The sequence below is a fragment of the Malus domestica genome, chromosome 13, assembly GCF_042453785.1.
Source record: "Malus domestica chromosome 13, GDT2T_hap1".
Lineage (NCBI taxonomy): Eukaryota > Viridiplantae > Streptophyta > Magnoliopsida > Rosales > Rosaceae > Malus > Malus domestica.
In genome coordinates this window covers 6,761,578-6,778,592 of record NC_091673.1, presented here as the reverse complement: position 1 = coordinate 6,778,592, position 17,015 = coordinate 6,761,578, and the positions used below count along the sequence as shown (strand labels likewise).

At 40.7% G+C, this 17,015-nt stretch overlaps 1 protein-coding gene across 1 annotated transcript; it reads left to right on the top strand.

Moving 5' to 3' along the window:
* Nucleotides 1-2,951: 2,951 nt before the first annotated feature.
* LOC139190330 (uncharacterized) lies at nucleotides 2,952-15,708 on the top strand. The gene has a single exon (XM_070810364.1). It carries the CDS (start codon nucleotides 2,952-2,954, stop codon nucleotides 4,164-4,166), a length of 1,215 nt encoding a protein of 404 aa, XP_070666465.1. The 3' UTR covers nucleotides 4,167-15,708.
* Nucleotides 15,709-17,015: the final 1,307 nt, after the last annotated feature.

Below are 17,015 nucleotides of genomic sequence, written 5' to 3'. Positions count from 1 at the left end.
GTGTAAACCTGTACCCGAGCGCCCTATCTGTTAGTCTTTACGTCCCTTTGTAGGCATTCATCCACTCGATTAGCCGTCACATGGCTTAGAGTTGATGCTATAGTAGGCCCACCTTCTATTCCTAGGACCTCGTGCCACAAAGCTGTTAGTGCACCAACTTGCCCCTTATCGGTCAGAAAGTACATTATTAGGAAGCACTCGACTTACTTGTTGATAGGACATCTAGAGCCATGGGCTCTTAAAGGGCTCGGCTTCATCTTTCCAAGTTCTTCAAGCCTTAACCTTCTTTTGTGCTGGTGTTCCTTTAGGCCTATCGAGGTCAAGAAGGACCATGCGTTAACAAAAACTATAAAAATAAAAAAAATAAAAAGGAGTTTTAAGAGGAGTGTGAGAATTTTGTTTAACGCTTCACCCTTATCATCTTCTTTCACCTCTAAATCTAATAAGTGGCAACCATCTAGCTAGCTAAATTTTTTATATAAACAGTATATGAGGTTCATAAAGTAAACATGCATGCATGGTAAGAAAATGGATCGTACGTAATTAACGATTAACAAGAAAACAACAAAGATATGGAAATTTTTATGAGTCAGAAGTATGGTATTAAACGTACATCAAAGATATGGAAATTTTTTTGAGTCAGAAGTATGGAATTTTTGTGAGTCAGAAGTATGGTTCTATTAACAGTGTAAATCATTTCTGTTAGTTTGTTAACGGAATGGCTAAGTGTTAGTTAGTTTTGTTAGAGTGCACATGTCAACAATTAGTTAGCTTAGTCACTAAGTTTTGACAGCTGGTGTATAACTATATATATACTTACTCAACTACTTGTAAAGATAAGATTTTGCAGATTAAAAAAGGGTTGTGCTATCCACACACCCCTTTTTACTTCTCACACACCCTTGTTAATTTCTATCCGTTAGATCTTTTTCATTTCATCCGATCCGATAGTCGAAAATTAGAAGGGTGTGTGAGAAGTAAAAAAGGGTGTGTGGATATCACACCCCTTGAAAAATACAAGTGTGCATTACAAGCTTTCCACTCTTTTCTCTTCCTCTCTTTACTCTCCTTTTGTGCTTGTTCGCTTCATAATTCTCAATCTTCTTGGAAATCATGATTTCTCTTTAGTTATCATGGTATCCAGAGCTTTGGTTCAGTAAATCGGAGATGAGGATCCTGGTTTTCTGATTAAGCAGTGGAAGAATTCGTTGTGCAATGTAGCCGATATCTGATTGGATCGCTTCAATTTTTTTTTGTCGTCGAATGATTGAAGTTGTGTTGTGCGAATCAGGTTTATGCTTCTCTGCCAATTCTTCGTAGTTATGATAGATCTTTATGGATTTTTCAGGAGTTCTCTATTGTTGGAGTTGAATTGTGGCTTGAAGATTGATCTGGTGAATTTCTAGGGCACTGAGCCTTTAATTGATTGTTGAATTTTTTGTTGAATCTGAGAATTTTGAGCACGAAGCTCTCTGATATATAAGATTTGTTTGTGCATTATGTATACGAATTGGAATTTATTGAGAAGTATAAGGCGATGATTGATCTGGTGAATTTCTAGGGCACGAAGCCTTCAATTGATTGTTGAGGTTTGTGAAGATCTGAGTAATTTAAGCACGAAACTATTTGATTTCTATAATTCATTTGTTATTTTGTCTGTGTGTGGTGAATTAATTTTCTTAGCATGAAGCCTGTTGATAAAATTAGAGCACGAAGCTCTGCAGAAGGAAGAAGTGTGTGCTTGATCCATAGTGGTGTGTTGCTATAATTACCATAATGGCTATGAATGCTATCAAGATGGTTATGATCTGTTTGATCATTTTGATGGTTATTCAGTTTGTTATCCTAAGTTTGTCTTTATTGAGGATAGTGGAATTACTACTGAGGTTACACAAGCCTATAAGGAATGGATAAAACAAGATAGAGCTCTTGTTAGTTTGTTGCTGGCCACACTAGGTGATGAAGCTGTGGAGTATGTCGTAGGATGTAAGACTACTCATGAGGTCTGGACAAATCTTTAAGATCGGTATGCTACAGTTTCTAGGGCTCGGATCAATCATTTAAAAACAGAATTGCACACTATCAAGAAAGGTGCTGATATTGTGGAGAAGTATATGCTCAGACTCAAAGCTCTTAAAGATCAACTCACTGCAACTGGGGAAGTAGTATCAGACAATGATCTCATTGTAGCTGCTTTAGCTGGTTTGCCTGCAGAATTCAACGTCATTCGTACTGTCATTGTTGCTCGAGAGACTCCAATTTCTTTAAAAGAATTTAGAGCACAATTATTGTCTGCTGAAAGAACAGCTGAGGAATCACAATCCACATTGACTTTTCCCATGTCAGCTATGTACTGTCAGGGTGAATCATCTAATGTTGCTTCTAATTCTCAGGGGTCTTCTCAATATTTCAATAGTGGATATGGATTTGTTAATGAATCTAATAATGCGTCTCAGAATTGTGTCTCCAGATCAACTGGTGGGAATGTCTCTCAAGCTGACTTGCCTCAATTTCATCAACAAGGCAATGGCAATTTTCCAAGTTAGAGAAGCTATCAAAATTATGGTGGGAATAATGGAAGGTTTAATAACAGGCCAAGGTATAATGGTGGCAATTCTGGGAGGTTTACTGGGAGTTCAAACTTTTTCTCTGGAAATTCAAGCAATCATGGAGGTTCTAATTCTGGCTCAAAGGGAAGTTCTACTTGGCAGAACTGGAATGGCAACAATGGTTCCAAAACTAAATGACCTGGGGCAATTGAAAACTACAGGAATAAAGCTCTTTTTCTCTCCGTTGGTGAGAGTCGTTCTCTCCGTTGGTGAGAGTCCTCCATTGTGAGTGGGTTCTTCTCCGTGCTGTGTCAAAAGGGATACTCCGCTTTTACTTTCTACTTTAGGAATTTTCTGCTTTTCTGGAATATGTTTGGTGGCCTTTCCTGCTGATGTAGGGGGATGGAAGGGTTATTAATTCCTATGCCTGACGACAACTGGAGGAAGGAAACTGCCAGAGTTAAATATAGATCTGAAGAATCGGCTGAACACAACACGCATAAATGCTCCAACCATCTCAGAAGCAGTAAATATCCTCAACTACCAGAGTCGACCAAGGAAAAGACAGACATTTATTCCATCAGATCTGGAAGTAATGGCACCGATAGCAAAAGGGCAGAGAACAGGTACTTGCAAACCTCATTTATTATTCTGGTCTTTTTGTATCTGCAACACAACCACCAATTCGCGGAATCGAGAAAAGGAACTAGATCTGTTCAGTACAAAAAAGTGGGGGGTGAAACTCAGATCTACTTGTATTCTACTTGTGGGAGTTTTGATCTGTGGCATAAAGGCAAGCGAAGACAAATGACGACTCAGGATGTTGAGGAACTGGTAGTTAATTTGGAAAGGACCATGGATTTAACGACCATGGAAAATGGGGTAAAATTAGTGGGGATGGCTTTGGTTAACAGGAATCTCAATAGATGGGGAGTGAGAAACATCCTTAGATCTGCATGGAAGGAGTTAGGGGAGGTTGATATAAAATGGGTCAAGGATAATATGTTCTTAATCAATGCTCAAGATGAGAGCACAGCATCAAAAATCCTCCAGCAAGTTCCATGGGCGGTTATGAAGAAGAATTTCTCTGTCAAAAGATGGCCTCTTGATCTGGCTCTGGAAGAAATTCAAATGGAAATCCTGCCATTTTGGGTGCAGATCAGAGGGGTTCCACTCTACCTTAGTTCAAAGGAGAATGCCTTACGAATAGCCAAGGAGATTGGGGAGGTTGTTGAGATTGAAGATCTGTCAAAGAACAGAGGCTTTCTCAGAGTCAAGGTTATGGTGAATAGTCATAACCCCCTCATTGCAGGATGCTGGCTGCCGCGGGGAAAGAACGAGGACACTTGGATTGAATTTCGCTATGAAAGACTTCAAGATTTTTGCTATCGGTGTGGGAGAATAGGTCACGCGAATACGGAATGTGCATTCGAACCTACGAAGGGTGGGGCAGCAGGCTATGGCGAGTGGACAAGAACGGCGCCAGTAAGGGATATAGTGACGACACAAAATCCTGTGGCAATTAGTTTTGGTGCTCAGAGAAGGGCGGGTACTAGAAGAAGTGGGTTGGGACCTGGCTCGTCGCACAGTGGGCAAATTAAGGAGGGGGAAATGTGATTACGAAGGAACTCTTCAGTGGGTCATCTAAATTGGCGGAATACGGTGGTAGTAAGGAGAGCCCAAAACGCTGGCATAGATTTGCAAATAGGAAGCTGGGGGTGCCAAGAGAGCCGACACAATGGATTGTGAATGTGAATAATCCATTTACGACTAATCACGGGGGATCACTTCAACCCCAATTCATGGAAATGATTAACAAGTTTGCCAGGAATTCATCTGTAACTCTGGAAGAGATACCTGGGGTGGCACGGTCTCAACATACCGGATCGCATTTGGTGGGATACAGGGAGGATAAAAATCTTCGCCACTATACTGAGCACGGGGAAGCCGATTGTAGCACTACGAAGCGGGGAGCGGAGGACGGAGATAGTGAACTGAATCAAACCTCATTGAAAAAATGCAAACCCACTCGTGCAGTGAAGATATCGAGAGATAATTCAAGAGGTGGTGGCGGCTGGCCTTCAACAGCCGCAAGGACATCATGATTCACTTGTTTTGGAACTGCCGTGGTCTTGGGTCGGACACGGCGGTTAGAGCCCTTCATGGGTTAATAAGGAAGTATAGGCCCTCTATGATCTTTCTTTCGGAAATGAAGATGAAAGATCATAGAATCGACGGTGTTAGAAGGAGGATGGGTTTTTTGAATGGCATTAATGTTGCTCCGATTGGCAAGGCTGGAGGTCTAAGCCTTTGGTGGGATGACTCGATTGTTTTGGAAGGAGTGGACTCTGAGAAGCACTATATTGATGCCCAATGTCGGTGTAAGGATTCTCAGGTGGTTTTTCGTTTCACTGGAGTTTATGGTACTTCTTATAGAGCTGAGAAAGCGGTCTTTTGGAGCGGGATGTTAAACGACTTCAATCCCTCTACCATTCCTTGGATTTGCGGAGGTGATTTCAATGAGTATCTATGGGAATGGGAGAAGAAAGGAGGCTCGGAGTCTAGGTCCAATCGTCACAGATATCTGGATGACTTTATGAGGGAAATGGAGTTATTTGATTTGGATTTCAATGGCCCGCCTTTCACTTGGCGTGGAATTCGTAATGGAACTTTGGTGGAGGAAATGTTGGACCGTGGGTTGATAAATAAGCAGTGGCAGGATTGCTGGCCTAATTCCTCGCTGATCCATGGTGTTGTCCTGGGATCAGACCATTGCCCAGTGATTGTTCAAAGGGAGCCAAGAGGGGGAAGGGGTAAACGCCTTTTCAAGTTCGAAGCGTTCTGGGTCAGGGATCCTGAGTGCAGGAGCATTGTGAAGAATTGTTGGGAGAGTCCGTGTGCGGGTGGAAACATGGAGAAATGGATCAGGAAAATTAATGACTGCCGTTCTTCGCTTTCGAGATGGAGCAGGAAAAAATTTAAGTATAGGGGGCAGCAGATTGAGGAGATGATGTCCCAGTTGGGGAAGCTGCAAGAAAATTGGGGTCAGAATGGTAAGCAGATTGAGGAGCTTTCAATCCGTGTAGACAAACTTTGGAGCCAAGAAGAAAGCTTTTGGCAACAAAGATCCAGAGTGAAATGGTTGAAAGAAGGAGATGCCAACACGGCCTTTTTTCATCAATCCACCCTACAGAGGCGTAGGAGAAATAAGGTGATAAAGATTAAAGATTCAAATGATGCTTGGATTGACTGCCCAAGAAAGGTGAGGGACACCATTGATAACCATTTTATTAACCTTTTCACTTCGGTGGGGGCTAGGAATTGGGGGTCTATTTTGGATTGTGTTACTCATAGGGTGACTACTGAAATGAACGCATCCCTCGTCGCCCCGATTACAATGGAGGAGATTAAAGATGCGGCGATGCTTATGGGGGGATTAAAGGCTCCTGGCCCGGATGGATTCCAGGGCATATTCTATCAATCTTTTTGGGAGAATTTGGCGGGGAAGATCAATGGTTTTATTGAGGATATTTGGAATGGAAATGGCAGCTCCCTTAAAATCAACGCTACTTTTGTTGTTCTGATCCCAAAAGTCCCCAACCCGGAATCTGTTTCCCAATTTAGGCCAATCAGTCTGTGCAACTATTCGTACAAAATTCTATCAAAAATTCTGGCAAACAGGCTCAAGCCCCTGCTACCGGATCTGATCTCTCCCTCGCAGAATGCTTTCGTTGCGGGAAGACAAATACAGGATAATATTGGCATTGCGCATGAGCTATTCCACTTTCTCAAGTCTCGGAAAGCTAAGCGGAAATTTGAACTTGGGATTAAACTCGACATGCACAAGGCCTATGATAGGGTGGAGTGGGATTTTTTGATGGCAATTATGGAGAAGATGGGGTTTGCTCCTATGTGGCGTAACCTGGTTTTGGGGTGCATTTCAACTGTGAACTTTGCTATCATGCTGAATGGCCAACCTGGGTCGAAATTTGCTCCAACCCGTGGCCTTAGACAAGGAGATCCACTTTCTCCATATTTGTTCCTGTTGGTTAGTGAAGTTTTATCCTTATTAATTCAAAAGGCGAGTGATACTAAAATGATCAATGGTGTTCAATTTAATCCTATGGGGTCGTGCATTTCTCATATATTCTTTGCGGATGACACCCTAATTTTTTTGAGGGCAGATAAGAAGAATTGTTCTAATTTGGGGAGTCTCATCCAGGAGTATTGTCTGGCTTCTGGACAACAGGTTAATTTGCAAAAGTCCAGTGTGTTCTTTGGTGCTAATATTCCAGGTGCTCTTAGAGGGGAACTTGCTGGTATATTGGGGATGCCTACGGTGGAGACTCCGGGATGCTATCTAGGTGTGCCCACCATATGGGGAAGGTCTAAGAAGGGGGGATTGGCATATGTGAAGGACAGGGTTTTGGAAAAAGTTCAGGGATGGAAGCAATCAACTCTCTCTTCGGCAGGAAAAGAAGTTTTGATTAAAGCGGTGATTCAAGCCATCCCGGCCTACCCAATGAATATTTTTAAATTCCCCGCCAATTTTTGCAATGAGCTTGATGAAGGATTTATTTTGAAAAACATGTTCATTTGAGCAACATCATATAGCATGCAATTAACATTTAAAAGGCGGAATCATGCTTGCATGCACTCAAAAACAAAACATTACCATGAAATTCAAAGCCTAGTAGATTGGTGAACCAATAATCAACTCAAAACAAAGTGAGTTGAAATTATTACCTTTGTAGATTCCTCTTTGCATAAGCAAAGGCTAATCACCCAAAGAGATAGGGCCTTCATTCCTTGCTTCTTAGATCCATGGATTTGGATGGAAAAATAGGTTTCTCCAAGTTCCCAAAATAGGGAACCTCTAAGTCTCTTCACCAAGGTTTGATTGTAGAAGAAAAATGAGTGACCTTGGAGTAGTAGGATTGCTAGATGTACCCTCCAAGGTGTTGGCCTCTTTAGAGAGAAAATGGAGAGACAATTCTCACCCATTTTCACCCAAAATAAACCCTTAATCTTTCCTTAATGAATTTTGGCTATAAAGTCATTTATATAGTCACTTCTTTAAGTAACCTAAACAACCAAAACCCTAATTCATCTAATATGGCCGGCCATTTAGGGATGTTTGGGCTTTTGGGCTTTAATGAATCTTTATTCATTAAATTGTCATACAACTTAAGTTAATGGGCTTGACGTTCGAAGCCCATTGGGCTTTAAGGTCCAAAACTATCCCGAAGTCTTTAACGAATTTATTCGTTTGATTAATTAACATATTAATTAATCCTTGCCATAAATAAATGATTAAACCATTTAATCATTCTTACTCATTTCCGTTTAATCTCCAATCTCTACCTTTTACGGTGTGCGATCCATTAGGTTCCTTTTAGCGAGGTAGTGGGCGATTAAAAACCATTTTACATCGATTGTGAATTGAAACTATTTTCAATTCTCCCTTTAGTGATTACACACGTTTAGGGCTTCCACAAACCATGAGTGACACCTAGCAGCATATCATGGTTACCCAAGCTAATCAGAAGAGGTGGAGAACCTATTCAGTTCGGGATTACAAATGCAATACGGTCCTTCTCTAATCTAATACTCTTGACCACATTGTTTGGTATGATAGTTTATTTACTCATGTCTACTATCCAATGTGAATCGTTTGCTTATATGATTTCCTTGAATGTGATTTGGAACGCATTCCCCAATCTCATTCATACTCTGGCCAGAGATTCCAAATCATATCATAGAGTATTCTCCCTCAATTGTTTGAAGGTTAGAGATCCCTTGTTGCGCATTCACTTCTCTCCATAGCTAAGTGGCTTAACCCCAACGATGCCGTGACACCCCGAGGGGGTGAATTAGACATAATCAAAGATTAAGGACTTAACCACAAGACAACTGTGATGCCTCAGGTCAAAGGACTACTTTGCATTATCCCAACCATGAGTTCTCATGTGACATGGAATATAAGAACTCTTCGTTGATCACGTTCAGTGAACTCATTCTCTTATTGAGCACCTACGTACTTGTCTTGATGTCACACACACCAATGACTCGAGACTAGTCACTCTCCCTGAGAGAAGACACAGTACGTACTGATCTTAACGGACTGTCAATGCCCAATTGGTAATCCTATGATCAGGAACATTTAGGAAGTGTCTACGAAAGAATGGTCTCATTAATCTAACTTCATTAGATTGCATTCTCCCAATCACATATTCCTTGGACTTTATCGTTTAAGCATATAACATTTATATGAGACGACTCAAACAATAATCTTTGCCCTTTATATGTTAAACTAGATTAGTTTAACATTTGAAATGTCCGTAAAGTATCATCATATGATTGGTTTTAGGGCACATTTCCAACACTTGATTCTATCATTTCAAATTTCTGGTGGGGCCATAAAGGAAACAAAAGGCGAATTCATTGGGTTTCTAAGAATATTATGGGTTTACCGAAGGCTGAGGGAGGTTTGGGATTTCGTAGCTTCAGAGATTTCAACGATGCCCTGCTCGCAAAACAATGTTGGAGGTTGCTTCATGATAAACACTCTCTTTGGGCTCGGGTTATGAAAGCTCGCTATTTCCCTCATTGTTCCTTCCTTGATGCTAAGCGTGGTGGGCGTGCTTCCTGGGCGTGGTCAAGCCTTCTTTCAGGACGGGATCTTCTTTTGAATGAGTCCCATTGGCAAATTTTCAATGGTAAAGAGGTTCGGGTTTGGCTTGACAGGTGGCTCCCCACTCTCCCAGTTGGGCACCCTCTTCCTCGAGGTGATGTTCAGGTTAGTAGGAATACTCCTGTGTCAAGGTTACTGAGTCCTGAAAATGATGGATGGGATATCGACTTCCTTAAACCTTTCATCTCGGCATTTGAGTTTGTCGCCATTCAGGAGACTCAAATTGGGGTCCCTTGTTTGGATGACAGGTTGGTTTGGCCTTTTGATCGTTGTGGGCTTTATACGGTTAAATCGGGATACCACTGTGTGCATGCTAAGCGTGAGCAAAGGGTCAATTTTGGCTCCTCCTCCTCCGTGACTGTTCCTGGTAAGTTATGGAAAGCCATCTGGAATCTTAATACCCCGCCGAAGCTTCGTGTTTTCTTGTGGAAGACGGTTCATAACGCGCTGGCAACGTTGGCGGGCCTTTTTAGGAGGTTGGTGGCGCCATCTCCTCTGTGTCCTATTTGCCAAATCCACGAGGAGACCATTGAACATCTATTTCTGCTCTGCCCGTGGGTTGAGGTGATTTGGTTCGGTGGGATGTTGAGTCACAGAATTATTCGTAGTTCTATTTCTTCTTGGGTGAATTGGCTTGTCAACATCACTAATACCACTTTGAATTCGAAGGCTGAGATGGTTCGGGTGTTATCTTATGTGGCTTTTACGTGTTGGCACATTTGGAAGAGTAGATGCAATTTCCTTTTTCAAAATGGATCTATTAACCCCAGGAATGTGCTTGCTGCCATTGACACCTCTGTTAGTGCGTTCAGTGAAGCTTCCAGAAACAAGGTGATTAGACCTTCCATGCCCAACCCAGCTGCTCAAGTGCCAGCCCGGTGGTGTCTCCCACCTCCTCCGTTCGTTAAGATCAATGTCGATGCAAGTTGGGAGCAGGGTACAAACTCGGGCTTCTCGGGGGTTGTGGTTCGGGACTCGGCCGGAACCTTTATCGCGGCTAGGAGAGGTTGCTTTGCTGCGCATTCTGCGGCAGTGGCTGAGGCCATTGCGATCCGCCACGGCTGTGAGTTGGGTGTAGCTATGGGATTTAATTTGATTGTGATCGAATCTGATTCCCAGGATTCTATTTCTTACCTTATGGGTAAGACTTCAAATGGCAGGTGGGAGGCTTTTCCGGTGTTGACGAAATGTAAGCTGATTGGAAACTCCTTTCAAGACTGTCGCTGGTCTTGGATTCCAAGATCAGCCAATTTGGCGGCGGATTGTTTGGCGTCGCGTAGAAATAGGGAGATGTGTGATTTTACTTGGGTCAATAGGCCTCCATCTTCTTTGGTTCATGTTTTATGTAATGATGGACTCCCTTGTCCTCCTTGAGTTTGCTTGGTAATGGGAGGGGGGACGCGGGTTGTTGTTTGATGCGTCTGGGTATTTCATCCCCTTGCATTACCAGGTTGTCTCTGCTGTTTGCCTCTGGGTAGGCTTCTGTTGTTCTTGTGGCTTCTGTGCCCTGGTTTAATCGATTCCATTTTATCCAAAAAAAAAACTACATTAATTCTTGAATGTCAGATATGCAATAAGCGTGGTCACACTGCACCAAATTGCTACTCATGTTGCTCTTATTGCTCAATCTAGCTTTGCTTCTTCTTTTTCATAACCAAATTGGGTGCTGGACACTGGTGCCAACACCATATGACTACTGATCTGGATAACTTGACTTTGGTTACTCCTTTTGATAGCAATGAAAGAATAACAGTGGGCAATGGTGAAAGGCTTCCTATTGTTAACACTGGTTTGGGTTTAATTCCAACTTCATCTAAACTTTTAACATTGCAAATGGTCTTACATGTTCCTAGTTTGGCTGCTAGTGTGACGTCCCACATCGCCCAGGGGAGTGGAACTTGTAAGTTTTATATGTATATTCTCATCTTTACCTAGAACGAGGCATTTTGAGAGCTCACTGGCTTCGGGTTCTGTAGGAACTCCGAAGTTAAGTGAGTTCGTGCGAGAGCAATCCTAGGATGGGTGACCCATTGAGAAGTTCTCGTGTGAGTTCCCAGAAACAAAACCGTGAGGGTGTGGTCGGGGCCCAAAAAGAACAATATCGTGCTACGGTAGAGTTGAGCCTGGGTTGTGGTAGGGGCCCGGGTCGGGATGTGACAATTTGGTATCAGAGCCAATCCCTGGCCGGATGTGTGCCGACGAGAACGCCAGGCCCCTAAGGGAGGTGGATTGTGACATCTCACATTGCCCAGGGGAGTGGATCTTGTAAGCTTTATATGTATATTCCCATCTCTACCTAGCACGAAACCTTTTGGGAGCTCACTGGCTTCGGGTTCCGTAGGAATTTCGAAGTTAAGCGAGTTCGCGCGAGAGCAATCCCAAGATGGGTGACCCACTGGGAAATTCTCGTGTAAGTTCCCAGAAAAAAAACCGTGAGGGTGTGGTTAGGGCCCAAAGCGAACAATATCGTGCTACGGCAGAGTCGAGCTCGGGTTGTGGTGGGGGCCCGGGTCGGGATGTGACAGCTAGTTTACTATCTGTGTATCAGCTATGTAAAAATAACAATTGTTATGTTATTCTTGATGAGTTTGGTTTTTGAAAGCAGGATAAGGCAACAAAGAAAATCATCCTAAGAGGAATGAGTAGTAATACTGGCTTGTATTACATTCCTCAGCAACAATTCTTCAAGTATTCTAAGCTTTTGGGTACTACACCTTAAGAACTTTTGGGGTAACTTGTGAAAACTTCTATATGGCATCATAGGCTTGGCCATCCAACAAATGAAGTTCAAAATAAAATGCTTAAGGATTCTGCAATTTCTGTGAGTGTTAACGTTCATCCTTAGATATGTTCAAGCATGTATAAAGGGGAAAATGTCTAGATTACCATTTTCTTCTAGTAGTAATTGTAATATCCCACATCGCTCATGGAAGTGGATCTTGTAAGCCTTATATGTATATTTTCATCTCTACCTAGCACGAGGCCTTTTGGGAGCTCATTAGCTTCGGGTTCCATCAGAACTTTGAAGTTAAGCCAGTTTGCGCGAGAGCAATCCCATGATGGGTGACCCACTAGGAAGTTCTCGTGTGAGTTCCCAGAAACAAAATCGTAAGGGCATGGTCGGGGCCCAAAGTGGACAATATCGTGCTACGATGGAGTCGAGCTCGGGGTGTGGTAGGGGCTCGGGCTGGGATGTGACAATTTGGTATCAAAGCCAATTCCTGGCCAGAAGTGTGCAAACGAGAACGTTGGGCCCCTAAGGGGGTGGATTGTAACATCGCACATCGCCTAGGGAAGTGGATCTTGTAAGCCTTATATGTATATTCCTATTTCTACCTAGCACGAGACCTTTTGGGAACTCACTAGCTTCGGGTTCCATCGGAACTCCGAAGTTAAGCGAGTTTATGCGAAAGCAATCCCATGATGGGTGACCCACTGGGAAGTTCTCGTGTGAGTTCCCAAAAACAAAACCGTAAGGGCGTGATCGGGGTCCAAATCGGACAATATCGTGCTACGATGAAGTCGAGCCTGGGATGTGGTAGGAGCCCGGGGCGGAATGTGACAGTAATAAGTCAAGTATTCCATTTGAAAGAGTATATACTGATGTATAGGGGCATTCACCCACGTTGTCTGTTGAAGGTTACAAGTACTATGTAATCTTTGTTGATGAATGCACAAGGTTTTTTTGGATTTTCCCTTTTGTGAATGAATGTAATGTGTATCAAGTGTTTCTTAAATTTCATGCTCTTTTTGTGAATCAATTTAAAACCACTATTAAGTTTTTACAGTCTGATGGGGGATGAGAATATATGAGTGGTTTATTTCAAAAGTTTCTACAATCACATGGCATTTTTACATTTTCTATCATGTCCATATACACCAACAAAATGGGTTAGCAAAACGAAAGAATAAGCATGTCATAAAGACTGTTGTCACCTTATTAAGTGCTACTTCTTTACCTCATCAGTTTTGTTTTCATGCTTGTAGTCATGTTGTCTTCCTTATAAATAGAATGCCCTGTCATAATTTGCAGATGTCTTCTCCTTATGCCAAATTGTTTGGTCAATCTCCATCTTTAGCAAACCTTAAGGTTTTTGGTACAACAATTTATCCTTATTTGAGACCTTATAGTGCTAATAAGTTGCAAGCAATGAGTGATCAATGTGTTTTCTTGGGATATTCAATTGGTTATAAAGGTGTTTTGTGCTATAATAGAGTTACAAAGAGGTTATTGTTGTCTAGGCATGTAGTACATGATGAAGGTGTTTTTCCTTTCAAAGTATCTTATGAGAATAATCTTAGTTCTTCACTGCATAATTCCACTTCTCAGAGAAAGTCATCTCCAATAGTGCCTATTATTTTACCTGGAACTTCACATGTGTCTAAAGAACAACTACAGGGTAATAATGTGGATAGTTACAGTATGGAAGTACCATCCTTGTCTTCTCAAAGTTCAAATGCATCTACCAGTTCAGAAAATGTTCCTTTATAAGCTACTACTCACTTACTACTCTACTATCAAGCTCTATATCCTCTCAGATATTGCCTATCCATGCAAGCCCTCCAACTTAGGTATCTTTTCCATCTGAAGATCTCTCTCATACTCTTGATGTGTCTAGGGATGTATCAGTGCATTTAGAGAATGATTCTATGTTACATAATCTAGTCATTTCAAGTACTAGGTCAATTGTTTCTTCTGGACATAATATGGTTACAAGGTTAAAAAGTGGAGCAATTCAAAGACAAGATTATGTAGCTTATCATGCTCATATTTCTGATACTCAAATTAAATTTCAGTTTCATGTTGATGATGTTGTTTTTAGTGGTTTTACTGTTGTATTTGATATTCATGAACACTATGAGCCTTCACACTATAAACAAGCTATTATGTCTGAAATTTGGAGAAATGCTATGACAAAGGAGTTTACTGCATTACAAAAACAAGGTACTTGGGAATTAGTACCTCCTCCAGAAAATAGGAATGTGATTGGGAGTAAATGAGTCTATAAGATAAAAAAGGACCAAGAAGGAAAAGTGTCTAATGCAAAGCTAGACTAATTGCCCAAGGCTACAGTCAAGAACAAGGCTTAGACTATGAAGAAACCTTCAGTCCAGTAGTTAAACATATAACTGTCAGACTTGTTATGTCACTTGTTGCAATGTACAAATGGGAATTAAGGCAATTGGACATAAAAAATGCATTTTTACATGGAGAATTACAAGAAGATGTCTTTATGAAACAACCCCAAGGTTTTCAAGATTCTAGGTATCCTCATCATATATGTAAACTTCTCAAATCTTTGTATGGACTGAAGCAGGCTCCAAGAGCATGGAATAAGTTTACTAGCTATCTTCCAACTTTGGAATTTCAACCTTCATAGTCAGATCCAAGTTTATTCGTCAAAGTCATTGGCAGTGATGTGGTCATTCTCTTACTTTATGTTGATGATATCATCATCACTGGCTCTTGTTTCAAGTTAGTCCAGACAATCATTGATGATTTGGTTAGTGTGTTTGACATGAAAGATATGAGAAAGTTGACTTATTTCCTTGGTTTTCAAGTTACTTATAGAGAGAATGGGGATATATTTCTCAATCAGTCAAAGTATGTAACTGATCTTCTTAACAAGGCATGAATGGTGAATTGCAGACCTTGTTCCACTCCCAGTAAACCACATACTCAAGTATTGAAAGATGAAGGAGATCCTCTTAATGATCTAACTATGTATAGGAGTTTGGTGGGAGCATTGCAATATTTGACCTTTACTAGGCCAGATATTGCAAATGTTGTTAACTATGCATGCCAATTTGTGACAACTCCTACTGAAGCTCATTTTTGTTTGGTGAAGAGAATTCTAAGGTACTTAAAGGGTACACTAACTTGTGGACTTACTTATTCTGGTGCTGAGAATCTTGAACTATATGCATATAGTGATGCTGATTGGGTGATTGATATTAATACTAGGAGATCTACAACTGGATATATCGTTTTTCTGGGTTCTAATCCTATCTCATGGCAATCAAATAAGCAGGGAAGTGTTTCTCGCAGTTCAATAGAGGCTGAATATAAAACTTTAGCAAATGCAGCAGCTGATATTGCCTGGATACGATTGGTCTTAAGAGATCTTCATGTGTTTCTTCCTTCTGCACCATTGCTGCATTGTGATAATCTTTCCACATTAGTTTTGTGTTCTAATCCGGTCTTTCATACCATGATTAAACACTTAGACATGGATTTTCATTTTCTTAAGGAAAGAGTACAAAAGGAGATTTGAAAGTTCATTATATTCCCACAGAAGCTCTGGTTGCTGATGTATTGACTAAGGGGCTTCACATTCCTTTATAGTTGCTGATGTATTGACTAAGCTGGTGTATAGCTATATATATAGTTGCTCAACTACTTGTAAAGATAAGATTTTGCAGATCAGAAAAATACAAGCGTGCATGACAAGCTTTTCACTCTTATCTCTCTCTCTCTCTCTCTCTCTCTCTCTCTCTCTCTCTCTCTCTCTCTCTCTCTCTCTCTCCCCTTTTGTGCTTGTTCTTCAGCTTCATAATTCTCAATCTTCATGGAAATCATGATTTCTCTTTAGTTATCAGGTTCCAACTTCATAGACAGAAATTGTATTAATTATGTTTCATTAGATGTTAGTCGCATATAACATGACAGATACATTCATTTGTTCCTTGTAAATTATAGAGTTGATTCTCAATTCTTGATTCTTGAAGATGCTCTAATGGTATGACCTAAAAGCTACCTGACATTTCCATTGGAAGGGTTAACATTGAATTATCAATTTTATTTTTGTGGGGAGGGGGGGATATAATAATATATTTATTAAAAAACGTGAAAAATTTAGAATAACCACTTGTTTGGAACTACTTTTAAAATAGCTACTTTTAGTGAAAGTGTTTTTATACTTGAAGTGCTTCCTGCAAGATTACCAGTTATGTGAAGTGCTTTTTCAAAATTCATTTGCATTTTTACTAAGAATTAGTTCAAAAAACACTCTTATCAAAAACGTTTTCAGTCATTTTAAAAACATTCCAAACGAGCCCAATACTTCAAATTATTGTTGTTTAAACCACATTGAATTATCAATTATTCGGTGCCTGTTAGCTGCACACATCAAGTAAGCTTGATGCTGTTGGGCATCTAAATTGCTTTCTTCTCCTTATCCAGCAGGTAGAAATGCATTTTCAGATTTTTGTAGGTCAAGCCTTTTTATTATTTTATCTCATATTGTTCCTTTTATTTGAATGAAAAGTATTTCTATGTCAGTATAGAAAATTAAAACAAAGAGAAAAAACGAATATATATGTGTGTGTGTATATATATATATATATATCAAATTATAAAAGAATATAAGCACATGACATGTTACTGGAAAGCCAAGCAAAGCAGCTGTTTGGTTGTCCTGTATTTTTCCTCAAGATTTTCGTCACTCTCCAAAAATTTTGAGTGAAGACTTTACAAGGAGGAGGTTTTGAATCCGAATAGATGATGAAACACTCTGTCCATTCAAATATTGGACTATATGTAGACTTTACACCAATTTATTACTAAAGAAATTAACACAAATTGGCAATATTTTAATCGTAATGAATAAAACCTCCATTAGGGTTTCCTTTGTGTTTCTCGTCAACCAAGGCTTAGCTAACTGTCGTTCGTCCAAAACAGGAAAATAAAACCCTACGCTGACCAAACACAGCAAACTCCAGCGTTCTTTCTCGCCCACTCCCAAAACCCCCTTGGGATTGTAAGACGTGCA